The sequence below is a fragment of the Carcharodon carcharias genome, chromosome 22 (assembly GCF_017639515.1).
Source record: "Carcharodon carcharias isolate sCarCar2 chromosome 22, sCarCar2.pri, whole genome shotgun sequence".
Taxonomy (NCBI): Eukaryota; Metazoa; Chordata; class Chondrichthyes; order Lamniformes; family Lamnidae; genus Carcharodon; species Carcharodon carcharias.
The window spans coordinates 44,893,922-44,913,831 of record NC_054488.1 but is presented as its reverse complement, the minus strand read 5'-3'; the positions used below and the strand labels follow the sequence as shown (position 1 = coordinate 44,913,831).

General features: G+C 39.7%; 1 protein-coding gene across 2 annotated transcripts in view; it reads left to right on the top strand.

Annotated features, from left to right (window-relative positions):
* The first annotated feature begins 1,211 nt into the window (after nt 1–1,211).
* The window catches only part of nploc4 (NPL4 homolog, ubiquitin recognition factor), a 59,018-nt gene continuing 40,319 nt past the window's right edge, over nt 1,212–19,910 (top strand). The window contains exons 1-3 of one of the 2 annotated variants that reach the window (XM_041216890.1): nt 1,212–1,313; nt 9,254–9,334; nt 16,787–16,899. In XM_041216890.1, coding sequence (XP_041072824.1) covers nt 1,299–1,313; nt 9,254–9,334; nt 16,787–16,899 — 209 coding nt within the window. In that variant the 5' untranslated portion in view covers nt 1,212–1,298. Of the gene's footprint in view, nt 1,314–1,957; nt 2,045–9,253; nt 9,335–16,786; nt 16,900–19,910 lie in introns of those variants that run through there. The other variant, XM_041216889.1, reaches the window with a different exon arrangement.

Genomic DNA, 19,910 nt, shown 5'->3' with positions numbered 1-19,910 from the left:
GTAAATTTTACTCGGATGAATTTGGAGGCAATCTGCTCCTTGGAAAATAATAGTCAATGGGGTAGAGGCACTGAGATCAAGGTGTACAGATTCACAAAGCACTAAAGCAGCAACGCATTATTAAAGGTTAAAAATACAAACAAAGCTCTTTAGTTACTTTCAAGAGGAACAGAATTCAAAAGCAGATGTCTTTAAAATTATGAAGGTGTTCAATTCGGTAGTCGTGAGGAGTCTAAAACAAACTGTCCAGACTATAAAATAGCCAATAACAAATCCAATGAGGAATTCAGGAGAAATTTCTTTACTCAAAGAGTGGTGAGAATGTGAAACTCACTGGCACGTGGAGTGGTTGAGAGTGGATAGCACATGCTTGAGGTAAAGATAGATGAATGCATAAGGGAGAAGGGAATAGATATGCTGATAGAGTGAGATGAGGTAAGGTGAGAAGAAAGCCTGTGTGGAGCATAAATACCAGAATAGGCCTAAATATATAAATATATATATTTCACCCCTCTCCTATTTATACTTAGTTCTGTTGAAAGGTCATGAGGACTCAAAACGTCAACTTTGTTCTTCTCCGCCGATGCTGCCAGACCTGCTGAGTTTTTCCAGGTATTTCTGTTTTTGTTTTTGTCCAGAATAGGCCTGTTGGGCTGAATGACCTGCTTCTGTGCTGTAAATTCTATAATTCAATTAATGGAAATACATAATCCCTATTAAAAATGTTGCAGTAATGTTGAGTATTTGTAACTTGGTTTTCAGCTTCAGTCCCATTTTGTCTTTGAATTGTCTATCCCTGATAAGAACAACTTATTAACCATACCACACTTTCAATCTACCATGGGTACAGGGAGTTTATCCCATTGGTGGAATATCCCCACGTCCCATCATTTTAACTTTACTGTGCATACTCAACAGGAGAGAAAAATAATGTTAGCATATGCCCATTTCATTAGTGTATTGTGGGCATCAAAGATTTGTGGATAAAAAGTTATAAATTGTAGGAAAAAGTAAATAGAAATGAGTCACTGGAATATTTATGGGTAGATTGCACAAATATAATTGATTAGTGTGCATATGAAATGTGTACCTAAAAGGCAAAAGACTGCTTTTTGCGATGTTAGGTGTTGCACTGTGCAGTGAGTGCTGAGTTGGGGGGGAGGGGGCGGGGACTGTTTGTGCGGCGGAACTGTTTACTCCGCTCCGGTGCGCAGCATCGGACAGTTTTACGGGTGACACGCGGAGGAATTGGAAGGGAATTTTCGGTAAAAAGGCGGAGGAGCCGCTCAGGGGGCGTCATGGCGGAGAACATCGTGAGTAACCGCTTCAGCTCAGCTACCCCTCCTCCCCTTCACCCCCCACCCCGCGGGGGATCCACCTCCAGCCGGGCCTGGGGCCTGAACACTTCCCCACCACAACACCCCCCCCCCTCCCTGCCCCGCTGTCGGGCCGAGCGGGGTCACTCAGGCCCCTGCTCAGTCCCCCTGGCCTGGCCGCAATCCGGGGTGAGAGCCGGGGACAGGCCCGGCAGCGGCCCCCGAGTGGGATGGGATGGAGCAGCTCCACCCGCATCCCCCGACTGCTCAGAGCAATGAGGCAGCAAATTAGGCAAAGAACCTCCCCCCCCACCTCCCGCTTTCCTCAGCCAGAGAAATGCAGCTACAGGGGCCAGGGAAAGGTGTGGGGCTCCTTCCTTTAAAAAATATACACGACATAACCTTCAGCATGACTTGCAGCAACGCTGGAATATTTTCTGAATATGTGAACTGTACATTTGCCTTGTCCAGCTTGAAGCGATCACTTGGTTAAAGTCACTCTCTTCATGATACAACCCATCGAATGGTGATTGCTGCTGGCCCATTATGTTGACCACCACTGAACTTTCTGCCCTGTAGATTACTGGAGAATGCAGCCCCAACAATTGTACTGCTATCGCCTAATTTTTTTTTTGTATACAGTCAGCATTGTTTCCATGAATGGAACACTAGGTTCTACGTGGACAAACTTGTATTTTCGGCCTCTGCTGAAAACTGGGAAAATACAAGTAGGTACTGCTGTAAAGTCAAACTTTGAGCAACAGAAGGAATGGTCAGATTCAACTGTTTTTGAGATTTTTAATGCCAGTTTTCAGAATTGTTCTTCTAGCTCATTTTTTTTTTAAAAAAGGTTTAATTTATTTTTCTGTAGGATTGAAATTAGAAGCTTCATCTAATTGCTCAGTGGCTGCTTGAACTGAGTCATGTCAGCCAGGATCCCTGGTCTGTGCTAAGTTAGCTGATCTCAACCAGCTTGGATATGAACATGAAGATTGATTTGAGCTGGGCTTCCTGGAGTTTTGCTGCCCTCTGTGGATTCATAGCCCTGCATGAGTTAGCAATTTTGGGTGGGGAGGGAGTTTAATATGTCTTCTTGGTTTGAGGAAGTAAGCCAGATGGTGAAGAATGCATTGATTATATTATAACAACCTGATTTGTTTAAAGACAATCTTGTAGCAGCCTGTGCATTTGGAAGAAGGCTGCAGATTGAAGAAAAGGGTGTGGAGAAATTACTTTGTCTAAAATGCTTTGTGTTTATATACTTCAGGCAGTAACAGTTTAGTAAGCCCATTTATTGTATCTAGCATGAGTATAACAATAACTATCTAGAGTTTATATAATGAATTATCTGCTCAGCTCTTCTGGCCTCTTGAGCACTGCTGTACCTTCAAGGCCCTAAGCTTCAGACCTCCTTTAAACCTCTCTACCTCTTTTTCCTCCATTAGTCCTTAAAACCTACCTCTTTGACCAAGTGTTTTGTTATCTACTCATATATCTCTTCATGTCACTCAGTGTACAATTTTGCTTTATAATGCCTTGGAGCATTTAATTTAAGGGTGCTAGATTAATATACGTAATTTTTGAATTTAATTGCCAGTCCATTTGCAGTTTTAGGAGTGGGAGTGGTAAATATTAAATATGAGTTAATTAGGAGATTGGGAACAAGGCACTTTATTTCTTTTTGAGTTTTTGTTAGAAGAGTTGCAAAGTAAGAATGACCCAGTGCAACCTGTTTCTACAGCTAGTAGACTGGTGTGTGTTTGTCATTGTGGCTTAGAAGGCTGGGGACAAACTAATTTTAAAATGTTTCAGTAAAAGGAAATTAAAAACATAATATAACAGTCAGAATGTTGCAGGTTTGCATACATGACGTCAAGAGCAAGAGTAGTTGTCAGTGGAAGTTGGGGTAATTGGACCAAGGCACACAAATAGAATCTAGCAGGTCAGCAGGCCATACAGCATCCATGGAGAGAAGAGACGAGTTAAAGTTTTAGCTGGGGAGTCTTCAACAGAATGCAGTCCAGGCGGTGTTTAGGAAGTCATGCTTTCTGTGCTTTTGCATAATACCTTGATTTTATATTTATGGTTAAAAAAAATCAAAACACTGAAACTTGGGAAACAGAAAATAGAGCTTTGGAATATAGGAGTGTCTCTGCAATAAAGATTGAGAAGCTGGAAAGTGTGGCGTGCAAACACTCCAGCACTACCACTGATAGTGTAATTATGTAGGCAATTTCTGTTATAAAGGAGGGCATAAAATTTTATAATAGAAAACATGACAAAAACATGATATGGAAATAAGATTTTTGTAGCCAAGAATTACATGCAGGCATTAGATTTTTGAAATCCAGCTGTGGCTTAGTTGGGAGCACACTCACCTCTGATTCACAAGTTTCTGGGTTCAAATCCCACTACAGGGTTTGAACACAAAAACCTACATGACACCCCATTGTAGTCTTGAGAGAGTGCTGCAGATGAGATATTAAACTGAGGCCCCATCTGCCCACTTGAGTGGATGTAAAAGATCCCACAGCACTATTACTAAGAAGAGCAGTCAAATCATCTCCAGTGTCCTGGCCAATATTTATCCCTCAAATCAACATCACACAAAACAGATTAACTGGTTGTTATCACATTTGTGGGGAATTTGCTGTGTGCAAATTGGCTGTTGCACACCCTGCATTACAATAATGACTACAGTACAAAAAGTATTTTATTCACTCTAAAACACTTTGAGATGTCTTGTGCTTGTAAAAATCGCTGTCTAAATGCACATCTTTTTAAGTTGTATGGTCAGGTGCATGTTGTGAATAGTCCTTGTATACAGGCGATCAGGCAACCTTTGTTGCTTTAAAAAAAAGTCAAATATACTAACATGAATAAGAATTAGGAGTAGGGCATACAATCCTTCAAGCTCACTTCAGTCTTCAATAAGATCATGGCTGATCTTCTACATCAACTCCAATTTCCTACCCTATGCCCATATCCCTTGATTCTCTTAGTGCCCAAAAATCTATCCATCTCAGTGTTGAACATACTCAATGCCTTGACTATCCCCTGCCCTCTAAGGTATAAAATCCCAAAGGTTCGCAACCTTCGCGTGAAGAAATTCCTCCTTATCTCAGTCTTAAGTGGCTGGCGCCTTATTCTGAGACTATGAAATCTAGTTCTAGACTCTCCAGCCAGGGGAAACAATCTCCCAGCATTTGCCCTAACAAGCCCTCTAACAATGTTCTACCCTTTCAGTGAGATCACCCCTCAATCTGCAGAATTCCTGAGAGTATAGACCCATTATATTCCATTGATCCTCATAGGATAACCCTCTAATCCCAAGATTAGGTCGAGTGAACCCGCTCTTAAGGCAAGTATGTCCTTCCTTAGGCAAGGAGAACGTTTTCTGAATATTTAAACAGTGTTGACATTATTGGGGAACTGACTGTGAAGATTATTGAGCAAAGCTGATAATGGAGATGAATTGGCACCAATAACAATATGTTTACAGTGGTGTTTTTGTCATTGCAGTGCGGTCATGTTCAGTCTTAAACTCCTCACCTAAGATATTGTTCCGTTCAGTGTTTCCCAAAAGGTCATATCAAGGAAATCAATAATAAAGATCAAATGATTAGTGCATAATTAAATTAATAAAGGAACCACTGGTTAGGTGAATCATCCTGTTCATTGTGAAATCCAGTCCATTCTACTACACTATTTTGTTTTAGGGAATAGGTCAAATTAAAATAGAAGCTAACACAAACTCCTTGTTTCTAAGTTGGTAAGACATAATACACAGTATTGTAGCTTAGAACAAGGTTTTGCATGGAACAGATTTTAAAGCTAATGTACCTTTACAAAATGGGCATATTTATAACAGTTAAGTAAATATTCCTTGCAACAAAAATCCAGAAAAGATATGGCACTAAACTTTTCATGATAAATGTGTAGAATAATTAGCTGACATAAAACTAAGTGGTTTTGTGTAAATATGCTTGATTGCTAAGCTATTATTTACAATATAATATTTAATTCATTTAATGTTTCATCTACTTGGATCTCTCATTTCACATGCTGACACACATTTTTACCTAATAAATACCATGTTTGTATATTGTAATATCAATCAGGAGATTATACTCCTTAATGGAACCATCTACACCAACCAAAGCACTTAGAACAAAAGTTCATTTAACTGATGGCACCATAACAGTTGCAATAATGATTTGAAGTTTTAAAATTTGTGCCAATAAGGAGATTGCCTCTTTAAAGACACTGGTGGTAGAGAAGATTTTTCATTTATAATGTAGTATAATGGCATCTCATTTCCAATTAGGCACTTCACAGCCTTCTGAACTCAACATTAAGTACAACAACTTTAGACCATTAATTGTGTCCTCCATTTAGAATTTCCTTCCACCTCCAAGTGGCAGTTTGTATCTTGTTCTCATGAGTTTGCTTTCAAACAACTCTGATTCTTTTTCTGCCATAAACACAGTGCTATTTTGCTTTCAAACAGTGCTGACCTTTATTCTGCTATTAACACCTACTCTGGGCCAATGTTTTTGCCTTTAGTACCATTATTACCACCCCCTATGTTTTGTGTTCCATGGCGTCTTTGCCATTTAACCTCCCCTGCCCTCCAACCTACCTGACATTCTATTATGCTGCACCTGCCCCTCCCCCTTTTTAAGTGCAAAAGCCATCATTTTTCTACCCCTCTCCAGTTCTGAGGATGTCATATTGGACTTGAAAGGTTAATTTTGTTTCTTTCTCCACAGATGCTGCCAGACCTGAATTTTTCCAGCATTTTTTGTCTTTATTTTAGATTTCCAGCATCTGCAGTTTTTTGCTTTTAGTTTAGTATCTTTCAGTTGTCTTAGTTCAGATACTTTTTTGGGTTCAGTAACTCACACCACTCTTGTAGGTGAACATTTGTTCTCTATGTTTTCAGTACCTCTATTTGCCCAGATAGTAAAATACTAAATTAGAAGCATTCCAGAAATTGAATAGGATATTCTCCATTTAATTTGATTTATTGATTTTACCATCTGCCATTGTGTTCTTCCACAAGTGTGGAAGCCAGTAGAATAACACTACACCAGACCATGACTCAAACAAATTTGTTAAGCAGTGAAGGGAAAAGGAAACAGTTGAAATGTGGTATAAAATCCAGTTATTCAGCTTAACTATCTCTTCAATTAAGTAGAAAATTACAAACAGTTGTGATTGCCATGCTAAACTGTAATCTGTTCTTTTGTGTGGTGGATTTTTATTTCTCACCATCTATGGAGCAATCTGACTTGGCCATCTCTCTCCAAAGAATTTAGAGGAACTGCCCAATGTGAATAACTGGAAGGTAACTGGGATCAAAGAAATTTAAATAACTATTTGTTGAATTCAAAGAAAAGCTGCCAATGAAACATTGAACAAATCCCAAAGGATTTTATATTTGAATCGAATGGCTTGGCTCACTCCTTTGGATACCAACCTGAAAAAAAACTCAACTAAAATCTGTAAAGTCTATGACATTTTTATCAACTTAAATTTGGGATGCTGTTTTGAGAGGTAAACTGTTTTTACGTGATTCCGGTATAGAAGCCAGGACCATGTTAACTTTTGGGCCACTGCTTCTTTCCTGTTGTAATTACTTATAAGCTGTTGAATTACAAGATTTGACAGATTGAATTACAGGGAAAGAATTCTTCTCCTGAGTGCAAGCTTTGTTTTTAAAAAAGCTAACATTCAAACCTAAGTTGCAAAAGAAACAGAGCATTCTACTAATGCATTTTATACTCATTACATGGAAACCATTTTAGAGCAGTTCAAACAGAGAGAGCAACCTAACTTGCTGCTCTTTCTCTACTTTTTATTCAGGCAATGCAGAATTCAATGCATTATTAAACACTTCCACAGAATTTGTTCACCAGAATTTGTTCTGTGATCTTTCAGCTGTTGGTTATTGGTTAACTAATGGCATTTTGACTGTTCTAATGTTCATCTTCAACACTGCAATCCAAAGTCTACACTGCACAGTGTTATGTACTTTTTAAATGTTTCTGCAAAATTTTATATTTTTTATTTCATAATATTTAGCTGCTGTTTGCCACACAATCTCAAAATCAGACACATTTGTCCAGCCGATACAGTTATGTAACATTTTGCAGTCAATGGATGAAATAACTGTGATTGCCTTTCTTCGTGTTTAAGCTGCCCAAAGCCTTTATGTAAGCTTTTGAGTGGAAACTTACTGTTACTTGCATTTCTTATCAGCACAATGCCTCTGCAGGAGATCTGGGCCATATGCGAGAGGGGCAGGCAACAGCATGTCTTCTCAACCAATCCAATAGAAGAATCCATATTGAGCCATACAAGGTTTAAATCAGGAAGTGGAAATTATAATATTTAATTCAATGTCAAATCATGTTCAGAAAGTAAAATAAGAAGGGTACTGAGAGAGAGGAATAAAAGAGAGCAAGTAAAACAAAAGGTTTGATTTTAATGCCCAGCAATAAGTAAAATCTGGAGGAATAAGACTCCACACTTGAAAATTAACATTTCAGTGCCAGAGAGCTTCTTAGGTAATAATTAAGACTTACCATGCCATTAAAAAATCACTTATGCCTGAATGCACCAGCCTAGCCTTTTCTGGCCTTTTTAGTGGATAACTAGTTTGTAAGTACAGCAATTTCATGCCCTTCCAAGTCCATGCTCTAGGTGAGGTTAACATTGGAGTGCAGCCCCTGAAGGGCAAATCAAATAGCAGTTTCCAGATTTCGATGTTTAACATTGCAAGTGCAGAGGCTGGACAATGCTGTCCAGTTTGTTCCATAATAGCTGTGGGTGCTGTTAGTCTCACCCTTACCCTTAATTCAAAATTCAGATTGATTTATTTTATTTCTTCTTGGTTATGGGGAGCCATTTGGCATTTCCGGACTCTTCTCAGTGATAACCCATTCTTGATGATTTTGCAACACTGATTGTTGTTGTATTATCACTGCTATAAATTATGCCATTTATTTCAAATCTAATTCTGCAGCCTTCCCCTTTGAAGCCAGATCCATGTTTTCCCCACCTGTTATAGATTATGATGACTTAGTAGCAAGATTTGTAAAAATGTTCATTGACTATCTGCTTGATCTTCTGAGTATTGTACAGAATGGCTTAAGAAGGGATCCCTCCTTTATGATCCAATGTGTAGGGAAAGGCTTGGAGTTTGAGCTGTTTGCCAGTTGTCAGGAGCCCATTGGTCAAGCATTGTTGCTGCAGCAGTGCCATGCACTTTTATTTGTTCTTAAACCTTACACTGCAGATAACAGTTGATTATTAAAAATGAACCGAGTGAGATTGCATTGTCACAGAATTATGGTGGCTTATATCAGGCTGTGGCTAAACATTTCATATGTCAGGATTCAGTAGTGGGACCATAGTACAGTTCATTCAGATTTTTTAAAAGGCGCTTATTTATAATATAGGGATTTGATAATTATAGGAAGGAATCAAATTCACTTATGTCTCTCTATTTTGAGAATGGTTTTTAATATGGTGGTGTGCCACGTACCCTTTATTTTACACTTGTGCAATGTTAGAATATGTGTTTGCAGCTGCAAGCATGGCTGAAATGGATATGGAAACCTAAAATGATAACTGGCCAATGGGAAAATTATAACTTAATACCTGATACCAGTTGTATTAAAACAGAATGAAACCGTTGAGATACCACAAACATACAGAATTTAGCAGCTAAGTATTTTAGTCAACTCTTTGTTTTAGCCTGCTTAAGTCCCATTGAAAATGTTTCTAATTCTCCAGTCTCTAACTCTATTTTGAAGGAATTTACTTGCAGTTTAATCTAGAACATCATGTAAGATCACATGCAGCTGTTGCCGATGCTTTAATATATATTGTCATGATTGTGCTTAAATATTTATTTAACCTTTCCTTAGATTGTCCGTATCCAGTCACCGCATGGTATGAAACGGATTAATGTGGGGAAACGAGAAACAGGAGCCCAATTTTTGAAAAAGGTAATGAGCTATTTTCTTCAAGGGAAGTTTGTTTCTGAAGGCTTCACTTAAAATTAAAGGAAAAATACGATAAATTTATCAGTTTGACTTGAGTACTTTTGGTTAAGTGTTATGTTTACAGAATTAGGTCACTTTTTCACCAGCCACTTTACTGATGTTAACTGAATCTTTCTTTGTAAATTCTTGTTCCTTTATAACATTTACATGGTTTTAGGACCCCAATTCCACACAATTTTGTATTACTTGTTGCACCGGAGCCTGCTAATTATTATATATGTAGTATCGTGTATCTCGCATGTTTGTCTTTTTTGAAGCATCACATCACGAAGTATCAACAGTACAGAAACGAGCCATTCAGCCCAACATACCTGACTATTTATGTTTTACACAAGCCTCCTCCTGCCTTTCTTCAGCTAACACCATCAACATATCCTTCTATTCTTTTCTCCTTTTCTGTAACTTCACTTAAATGCATCTATGGTGTTGCTTTGGTTACTCACTCTCTGGCTAAAAAAAGCTTATTTACGACCACCTTATATTTATGGCCCCTTGTTCTAGTCTCACCAGCAAGTCATGAATCCTTTGTATGCTTAACCTATCAAACCCCTTCATACTCTTACAGAGCACTATAAAGTCACCCTCAGTTTTCTCTCCGAGAGTCTGTTGATAGGAAATATATTTGATTGAAACATATAAGCTCCTGAGCAGTCATGAAAGTGTGGATGTGGAAAGGATGTTTCCTCATGTGGGAGAATCTAGAACTAGGGATCACTGTTTAAAAATAAGGGATTGCTCGTTTAAGACAGAGATGAGGAGAAAATTTTTTGATTGTCATGTGCCTTTAGAACTCTCTTCCTGAAAATATGGTGGGAGCAGAGTCTTTGAATATTTTTAAGGCAATGGTAGCTAGATTCATAATAAGCGAGGGGGTGAAAGTTTATCAGGGTTAGATGGGAATATGAAGTTGAGGTTACAGTCAGAACAGCCATGATTGTATTGAATGGCAGAGCAGGCTCGAGGGGCTCAGCGGCCTACTCCTCCTAATTTGTATGTTTGCTCTTTTCAGCCTTTCCTGTTGGTATAACCACTCTGTCCTGGTATCATTCGTGTAAAATCTTTTTTGCACTTTTTCCAGTGCCTCTGTCTTTTTTTTATAATATGGAGACCAGAACGTTGCATAGTACTTGTCTGTACAGGTTTAACATAATTTCTCTGCTTTTGAATTCTATCCCTCTGGAAATGAACCCCAAGCATTGTTCACTTTTTTAAACACAACTTCAATTTGCATTGCTTCTTGTCGTGATTTATGTATCTGCACCCCCAGATCACAGGGGTAGATGGTGATGTAGTGGTAATGTCACTGGATTAGCAATCCAGAGGCCCAGGCTATTACTGTGGGGACACAGGTTCAAATCCTGCCATGGCAGCTGGTGAAATTTAAATTCAATTAACAAATCTGGAATATAAAGCTCGTCTCAGTCATAGTGACTATGACAACTATTATCTGGTTCACTAATGTCCTTTTGGGAAGGAAATCTGCCAGCCTTACCTGGTCTGGCCTACATGATCTTATTGGATGGCAGAGCAGGATCAAGGGGCCGAATGGTCTACTCCTGTTCCTATTTCTTATGAGTCCAGACCCACAGCAATATGGTTGACTCTTAACTGCCCTCTGAAATGGCCTAGCAGGCCATTCAGTTCAAAGGCAGTTAGGGATGGGCAACAAATGCTGGTTTTGCCAACGATGCCCACATCCCATAAAAGACTAAAGGAAAAAAAATCCCTTGGTACCACTACTCCATTTAAGCATTTAGAAAAATGTATTACCTCACACTTAATGCTTTTTGAAGTTTGTTTTCCAGTTGCATGTTCATTCTGCAGGCTTATATAAGTCTTCCTATATTTTATCACAGTCCTTTTCTGTATTAACTATGGAGCCATTTTGGACACATCCGTACATTTGAAATTATGTTTCCAACATTCAAGTCTGTGGCTGAAATCGCTTCAATAAAACAGCAACAAATCACAACTGAGCAGACAGAAAACCAAATGAAAAACAGCTAGCCTATCTAAGGGAAGGAATAGGATCTTTGCAAGCAGCTGCCAATCTACAAAAATTCTGTCAACAACAGCAATCCTTTAATTGATCTTGGGATCAATTTACAGCACTTAGCATTTGTGGCATTAAAGGGTCAGTCACGCAAAACACAGACTCACCTTTCCTTAAGACTATTTCATTACACCTGTTCGGAAAGGCTGAGGACCTAAACTCTCCTCCTGTTGTACAATACATTGTGCATTACATCCTATCCCATCAATATAAAGCTGTAAAACAAATAGGAAAAACTGCAAATGCTAGCTATCGGAAATAAAAACAGAAGTTGCTGGAAATGTATAGCAAGTCAGCATCTAAAAATGAAAAGACAGTTAAGGTGTTGGCAATTTTGAAGAAAATATTGCCTTTATAACCTTAAGCCATACCAAATTCTGTCAGTTTTTACAATTAGAGTAGCATCAGAACATGAGTTACATATGGTAATAAATCAGTACTGATCTTTAAGATTGGGAAAATGCAACAAAACAGTAAACTTTTTGAAGTGACTGGGAAGTACTTTGGAAAATATTCCCAAGCTTTGATTGTCTTGATTCTTACAGATTACAATTAGCTGTAGCTGCATTGCAAGGAATTTTGGGGAGGCGGTAGCATAGTGGTATTGTCACTGGGTTAGTACTCCAGATACCCTGGGTATTGCTCTGGGGACCCAGGTTCAAATCCCACCATGGCAGATGGTGAAATTTGAATTTAATTTTTAAAAATGTGGAATTAAAAGTCTAATGATGACTATGAAACCATTGTCAATTGTTGTAAAAACCCATCTGGTTCACTGATGTCCTTCGGGGATGGAAATCTGCCATCCTTATCTGGTCATACCTACATGTGACCCACACCTTGCCTCACAAGCCACTTGGTTCTCAAGGGCAATTAGGGATGGATAATAAATGCTGGTCCAGCCAACGAGGCCCATGTACATTGACTGAATTAAAAAAAAACACTGAATAGCTCATTGAATAGTACAAAAATGAATTCTAGATGTATGTAAAAGTTGGGCTGAATATTCTATTCACCAATGGAAAAATAATAACCTAGTGACTAACTGCATATGCAGGAATGTTACTAATGGCAAGGCTCAGAATAGTGCTCAAGCCTTTAGATTCTTGAAGAAAGATTTCTTCTGTTTGTAACTAAATGATAAATGCAATCCTGTGTTAATTTGACTGCAAATGGCAAACAGAGAAAACATTCCCACCTTGTGGCTTTGACTTTGATTTTCTCAGCACACCAAAGATATCACTTAGAAAGACAAAGATATCACTCCTAGTAGGAGTGCTGGTGAGAAATAACTTATTTTTGCGAAAATCTACCTTGCTTTACAGACTGCTTAATCCTGCTAACAGTTAGTACTGTTAGTGAAGAGGAAGAGAGACTAAAATATTATGCCATTCTTTTTAAAGAAATGTAAAATATGATTACAAGATGCTTCTAGAATCGTGTTACCTGTTGAGTATCAGGGTGTTTGCCATTCTAAGAAGCATTACGTCACTCTTTGAAACAAAAATAGAAATCAGAAAAATATTGAATTCAGTTATTTAGTTTCTGCAAACTTGCAAAGCAGCCAAGAGGCAGATTAGCAAGAGAACTGACTTCACAAAATAAGATGTATTTTGGATTCTCTCACCTCCCTCCCCATATCCTCCATCTCACAGCCCATTCTGTGGAACTCCCAAGTTTATCATCTCAAATTTAGATTTTATGGAAAACCAATTATTTTGCGTTATAATTTTTATTTTTCTGCTTTGGGAGAGTGGGGCTGAAAAAGTAGAAAAGCAATACAAAATAAGGCCACGTCTAATGTGCTTTGAAATTAAGCTACTTGCCCTGTTTGAATCCTAAAGTGTAGACCTTGGGTTCTGCCAAGAAAATTTTTCAGCAGAGTTGTGATCAGTTTTGGCCAAGATTTGCATTTATTGAGTATGATGGTCCAGTAGTAGACTTCAGGGAGTTGGGGATGTAAGGAAGGATGTTTTTTATTCATTCATGAGATATGGCCAACACTGGCAAGGCCAGCATTTATTGCCCATCCCTAGTTGCCCTTGGGGAAAGGTGGTGAGCTGCTGCCTTGAACGACTGCAGTTTGTGTGATGAAGGTGTTCCCACAGACCTGTTAGAAAGGGAGTTCCAGAATTTTGTTCCAGCCACAGTGAAGGAATGGTGATATATTTTTAAATCATGAGCTGTGTGACTTGGAGGGGAACTTGCAGGTGGTGGTGTTCTCCTGAGCCTGTTACCCTTGTTCTTCTAAGTGGTAGAGGTCATGGGTTAGGAATATGTTGTCAAAGGAGCCTTGGCAAACTGCTGCAGTGCATTTTGTAAACTACACACACTGCAGCCACGTTTGCCAATGGTGGAGGTGGTGAATGTTTAAGGTGGAAAGTGGAGTGTCAGTCAAGTGGGCTGCTTTGCCCTGGATGGGGTCAAATTTCTTGATTGTTGTTAGAGCTGCACTCGTCTAGTCAAGTGGAATGTATTCCATCATATTCCTTACTTGTGTCTTCTAGTTGGTGAAAAGGTTTTAGGATGTCAAGGTGTGAATCATTTGTCGTATAATTCCCTGCCTCTGACTTGAAGCCAAGGCATTTATGTAGCTGGTCCAGTTAAGTTTCTGGTCACTGATGACTTTCCTGCTGCCCAGGATATAGGGAATTCAGTGATGGTAATGACATTGCATGTTGAGGCGAGGTGGTTAGACTTTGTCTTTTTGAAGGTAGTCATTGCAAATTGCACTTATGTGGCACAAATGTTCCTTAACCACTTACCAGCCTAAGTTTGAATATTGTCCAGGTCTTGCTGCATGCAGGCATATAGTCTGCTTCGTTATCTGAGGAGTTGAGAATGGAACTTTGCAATCATCAGCAAACATGCCATTTAGAGTCATAGAATGGTTACAGCACAGAAGGAGGCCATTTGACTCATCAAGTCTGTGCCAGATCTCTGCAAGAGTAATTTGGCTGCTCCCACCCACTCCCCATCGCCCTTTATTTTTTTTCCATTCAGGTGCTTACCCAATTCCCTTATAAGAGCCACAATTTAATCTGTTTCAGACATCTGTTTCAGATTGTAACCACTGACTGCACAAATAATTTTTTCCTCATGTCACCTTTAGCTATTTTGCCAATCACTTTAACTTCTCTGGTTCTTGACCCTTCTGCCAGTGGAAATAGTTTCTCTCTCTTCACTCTGGCCAAACCCCGTATGATTTTGAACACCTCTATCAAATCTCCTTTCAGCCCCCTCTAAGGAGAACAGCCCCAGCTTCTCCAGTCTGTCCACATAACTGCAATCCCTCATCTCCAGAAGCATTCTTGTAAATCTTTTCTGCATCCTCACTAAACCCTTCACATCCTTCTGAAAGTGCAGTACCCAGAATTGGACGCACTGTTCCAGTTGAGGCTGAACCATTTCTGACCTTATGATGGAGGGGAGTTCCCTGATGAAACAGCTGATGATGTTTGAGTCTAGGACACTGCCTTGATGAGCTCCTGCAATGATGTCCTGGGCTGAGATGATTGGCCTTCAACGACCACAGCCATCTTGCTTTGTACTAGGTATGATTCCAACCCCTGATACCCTTTGGCTTCAATATTGCTAGGGCTTCTCAATGCCACATCCAGTCAAATATTGCCTTTTTACCAAGGCCAGTCACTCATTTCACCTCAGAAATTTTGCTGTCTTGTCCAATTTTGGAGGAAGGTTGTGATAAAGTCTGAGTGGTCCTATTGAACCCAAACTGAGAATCGATTAACAGGTTGTTGGTGAGTACTTGATAACACCGTCAATGGCATCTTCCATCATTTTGATGGTTGATTGAGAGTGGACTGATGGGGCCATAATGGATTTATTGGATTTTGTCCAGTTTTTTTGGTAACCAGGACATACCCAGGCAATTTACCACTTGTTGTGAAGGTGCCAGTGTTGTAGCTTCCCTGGAACAGCTTGGCAAGCAGTGTAGCTAGTTCTGGAGAACAAGTCTTCAGCACTATAGCCAGCATGTTGTTAGGGCCCACAGCCTTTGCTGTAACTGGTGCACTCAGCTATTTCTTGATATCACGTGGAATGAATCAGACTGGCTGAGGACTGGCATCTGTGAAGGCTGGGCTTTTTATCCCCTCGGCACTTCTCGTTGAAGGTGGTTGTGAACGCTTTAGTCTTTTTGTCTTTTGCTGGGCCGGGTGTGCTAGGCTCTACTATCATTGGAAATGTTCATGAAGTGTTCACTTCCCATTAGTTGTTAAGTTGTCTGGTACCATTTACAACTGGATGTGGTAGCGTTGCAGAGTTTTGATTAGATTTGTTGGTTGTGGGATTGTTTAGCTCTGTTTCTATCGCTGGCTGCTTCCACTGTTTAGCATGCATGTAGTCCTGTTGCAGCTTCACCATGTTGGCACCTCCATGTTTTGGTACCCCATGCCCTGCTCCTGGCATGCTCTTCTACACTCCTCTGAACCTGACTTGATGGTAGCAGCAATGTTTGGGTCATGCAAGCATTTACAAATTGTGGTGGAATACAATTCTGCTGTTGCTGATGGCCGCAGCACCTCTTGAATGCCATGATTTGAGCTGCTGGATCTGGTGTGAATCTATCTCATTTAGCACAGTGGTAGTGTCTCACAACATATTAAATAATGTCCTCATTGTGAAGACAGAACTTTGTCTCCACATGGACTGTATGATGGTCACTCCTACCAATACTGACAAGGTCAAGTAGGTTTTTCATCATGCCCGTTCTCTCACTAACAGCTGCAGGCCCAGGCTTGGCAACTATGTCCTTTAGGACTCGTCAGCTTTGTGGTGGTGCAACCAAGCCACTCTTGGTGAAGACTATTGAAGTCCTGCACCCAGAGTGCATTCTGTGCCCTTGTTATCCTCTGTTTCTTCAAAATGCTATTCAACATGGAGGAGCACTGATTCATCACTTGAGAGAGACTGATCTGCAGGACATTTCCTTGCCTATGTTTAATCGGATGCATGAAACTTCTTGGGATCCAGTGTTGTTATTGACTTCCACGGCCACCCCCTCCCATGATGTGTACCACTGTGACTCCATCTCTGGTGGGTCCGTCCTGCCATTGGACAGAACCTACCCAAGGATGATGACAGAGGACTTTGGGACATTGGCTGTTTAGTATGATTCTGAATTTGACTGAGTTAGGTTGATGATTTGTGTTCAATCTGCAGAAGAAGCTTGTTTCTTGTTTTATTGTTACAATTCAGGAATGGTAGAGCAGTCCACGTATAGGTCAGTAGCTGCACATTTAAATCAAACGTGCATGAAGTCCTGATTTTTTTTTTACTTCTCGCATTCTAATTGTAATTTAATTTGTTTTTCTTTTTAGGTTGCAAAGGAATTTGGCTGTTCTAACAATGGCTTTTCTGTATACCTTAACAGAAATAAAACTGGAGAGATCTCCCCAACAACGAATAAATCACTCTCTTTTCTTAAAATTAAGTACGTACTGGTATTTAACCATATTTATTAGTAGTGAACGCATTTCAACATCTAGACATTTTGAAAAGAAATGAATGGGAAAGAGAGCTTTGAGATACAAAAAAAATGGTTTCAGGAACTGAACACACAAACAATGTTAAATTGGACATATAGCTCCTCCCTGATTATTTTAGTCATTTAAGGCTTTGGATTTATTGAAACATGGTAAGTATTGTTGAGAAAGCATAAGTAAAAAATACTATGTTAGAAGACTTTTTATTAACTCAATTACCATAAACCAGTGACTACTTAAATTATTTTCTATCAAGTTATTGTGTAGTTGGGGAAAAGGCAAAAAGGTACACATAGTTTGCCTAACTGAAGTTGCCATCAAGAAGAAGGAAGTATGTGAGGTGTCTGATTTTTTTCTTTTTTTAGTTTTCTGCTCTCTTTCCATTGTCATAGGGAAACACTTGACCTTTATTGAGTGTCAAGAAATAGGTGCCTGTAGGCTGCTTTATTTATAGGTGGAATAGCTGAAGAATGAATAAGCAGCTGAAGGGGATTTTTTTATTTGCTGATGTTGAGCTATAAGCTTTTATTGTGTTCTGTAAGTAGAAAGCAATTTAAAAAGTAAGTAGCTGGCTCAAAAAGAAAAACAGTTCTTCCTCAGTAGTTACAAGTATTCAGAATTTCTGGAAATGATTATGGTTATTGTGTTTGTGACAACCGTTTTCAGTTTTTTGAACACTATATAAACTGATCTCTTGCATTAGATTGGGCCATGAGTACCTGCAGCAACACATTTATATAGCATCTTTAACATAATGAAATGTCCCAAGGTGCTTCACAGAGGCATTATAAAACAAAATGTGACACTGAGCTCAGGAAATATTAAGGAAGATGACTAAAAGCTTTTAAGGAGCATCTTAAAGGAGTAAAGTGAGGCTGCGGTGTGGGAAGGGAATTTCAGAGCTTGAAGCCAAGGCAGCTGAAGACACAGATGTCAATGGTGGAACGATTGAAACTGGAGGCACTGGAGGCCATAATTGGAGAAAAGGAGATACCTCAGAGGGATTTGGGGTGGGATGGGCCATCATGACAGGATTTGAAGAAATGGTGGAGTGTTTTAAAATCAAGGTGTTGCATAGCTCTGAGCCAGTGTAGACCAGCAAGCACAGGAGTGATGGGTGAATGGGAGTTGGTGCGATTTAGGTCACCAGCCTCAAGTTTACAGAGGGTAGAATGTGGGACGCCAGCCAGGAGAGCATAGAATAAGTTAAGTCTGGAAGTAACAAAGGCATGAATGAGGATTCCGGCAACAGATGGGCTGAGGCAGGAGTGGAGTTGGGCAGTGTTACAGAAGGGGAAATAGGCACCTTAGTGATGTATGTATATGTGTTGAAAGTTCACCAAGGGGTTAAATATGAGCTTGAGAAAAACTGATTTAGCCTCAGTCAGTTGCCAGGGAAAGAGATGGAGTCAGTGATGAGCGAGCAGTGTTCGTGGAGGGGACCAAAGACAATGATTTCAGTTTTCCCAAAGTTTAATTGGAGGAAATCTCTACTTATCCAGTACTGGAACAAATCTGACAATTCAGACAGTGAAAAGGTCAAGTGGCAAGTAAAGCTGGGTATCACCTGTTTAAGTATGGAATTGTCATGTTTTTGGATGATGTCGCCAAGGGGCAGTATGTAGATTAGAAATAGGAGGGGGGCACACATTCTTTGGGGGTACTAGAGGTGAACTGTGCGGGCCTCTGGCTAGGATTAAATAGGTAAGAGTGGAACCAAGGCAGTCCCTTCTACTTGATGACGATGGAGAGGCATTAGAGAAGGATGGTGCAGTCTACCAGTTCAAAAAAGGTTGTAAAGATCTGCTCTGCAATTACAAACCAGTCAGTTTAACTGTGGCAGTGGAGAAACTTCTAGAAAGAATTATTCAGGATAGAATTAATGGTCAACGTGGAAAAATGTGGATTGATTTGGAAAAGTCAGCATGAATTTGTTAAAGGAAAATCGCATCTAACTAACTTGCTTTGAAGATGTAACAGAGATGGTTGATGAAGGCAAGGCTGTTGATGTGGTGTGTATGGACTTTCAAAAGGCATCCGATACAGTACCACATAACAGACTTGTGAGAAAAATTATAGGTCATGGAATAAAAGGGACAGTAGCAATGTGGATACAAAATCGGCTAAGGGATAGGAAACAGAGTAATTGTTAATGAGTATTTTTCAGGCTGGAAGGAGGTTTGTAGTGGAGTCCCCCAGGGGTCGTTATTGGCACCCTTGCTTTTCCTGTTATATATAAATGATCTAGATCTTGGTGTGCAGGGGACAATTTCAAAGTTTGCAGATGACACAAAACTTAGGAGAATTGTAAACTGTGAGGAGGGCAGTGTAAAATTCAGAAGGACATTAATACATTAGTGTAGTGGGCAGATAGGTGGCAGATAAAGTTCAATGCAGAGAAGTGTGAGATGATACACTTTGGTACAAAGAACGTAGAAAGACAGTACAAAATAAAGGATACTATCCTAAGGGGTGTGCAGGAGCAGAGAGACCTGGATGTATATTTACATAAGTAATTAAATGTGGCCAGACAGGTAGGGAGCGCTGTTTCTAAAGCATACAGTATTCTAGGCTTCATTAATATGGGCATAGAGTACAAGAGCAGGGAGGTTATGATGATATATAAGACACTGGTTAGACCTCAGCTGGAGTATTGTGTATAGTTCTGATCACCACACTATAGGAAGGATGTGAACACATTGGAGAGAGTGCAGAAGAGGTTTACGAGAATGGATCCAGAGATGAGACAATTCGGTTATAAGGAAAGATTGGGGAAATTGGGACTGTTTTCTTTGGAGAGGAGAAGGCTGAGAGGAGATTTAATAGAAGTTTTCAAAATCATGAGGGGTCTGGACAGATTAGATTGGGAGAAACTGTTCCTGCTTGTAAGTGGATTGAGAACCAGAGAGCACAGTTCTAAAGAGTTTTGCAATAGAAGCAAATGCAAGGTGAGAAAAAG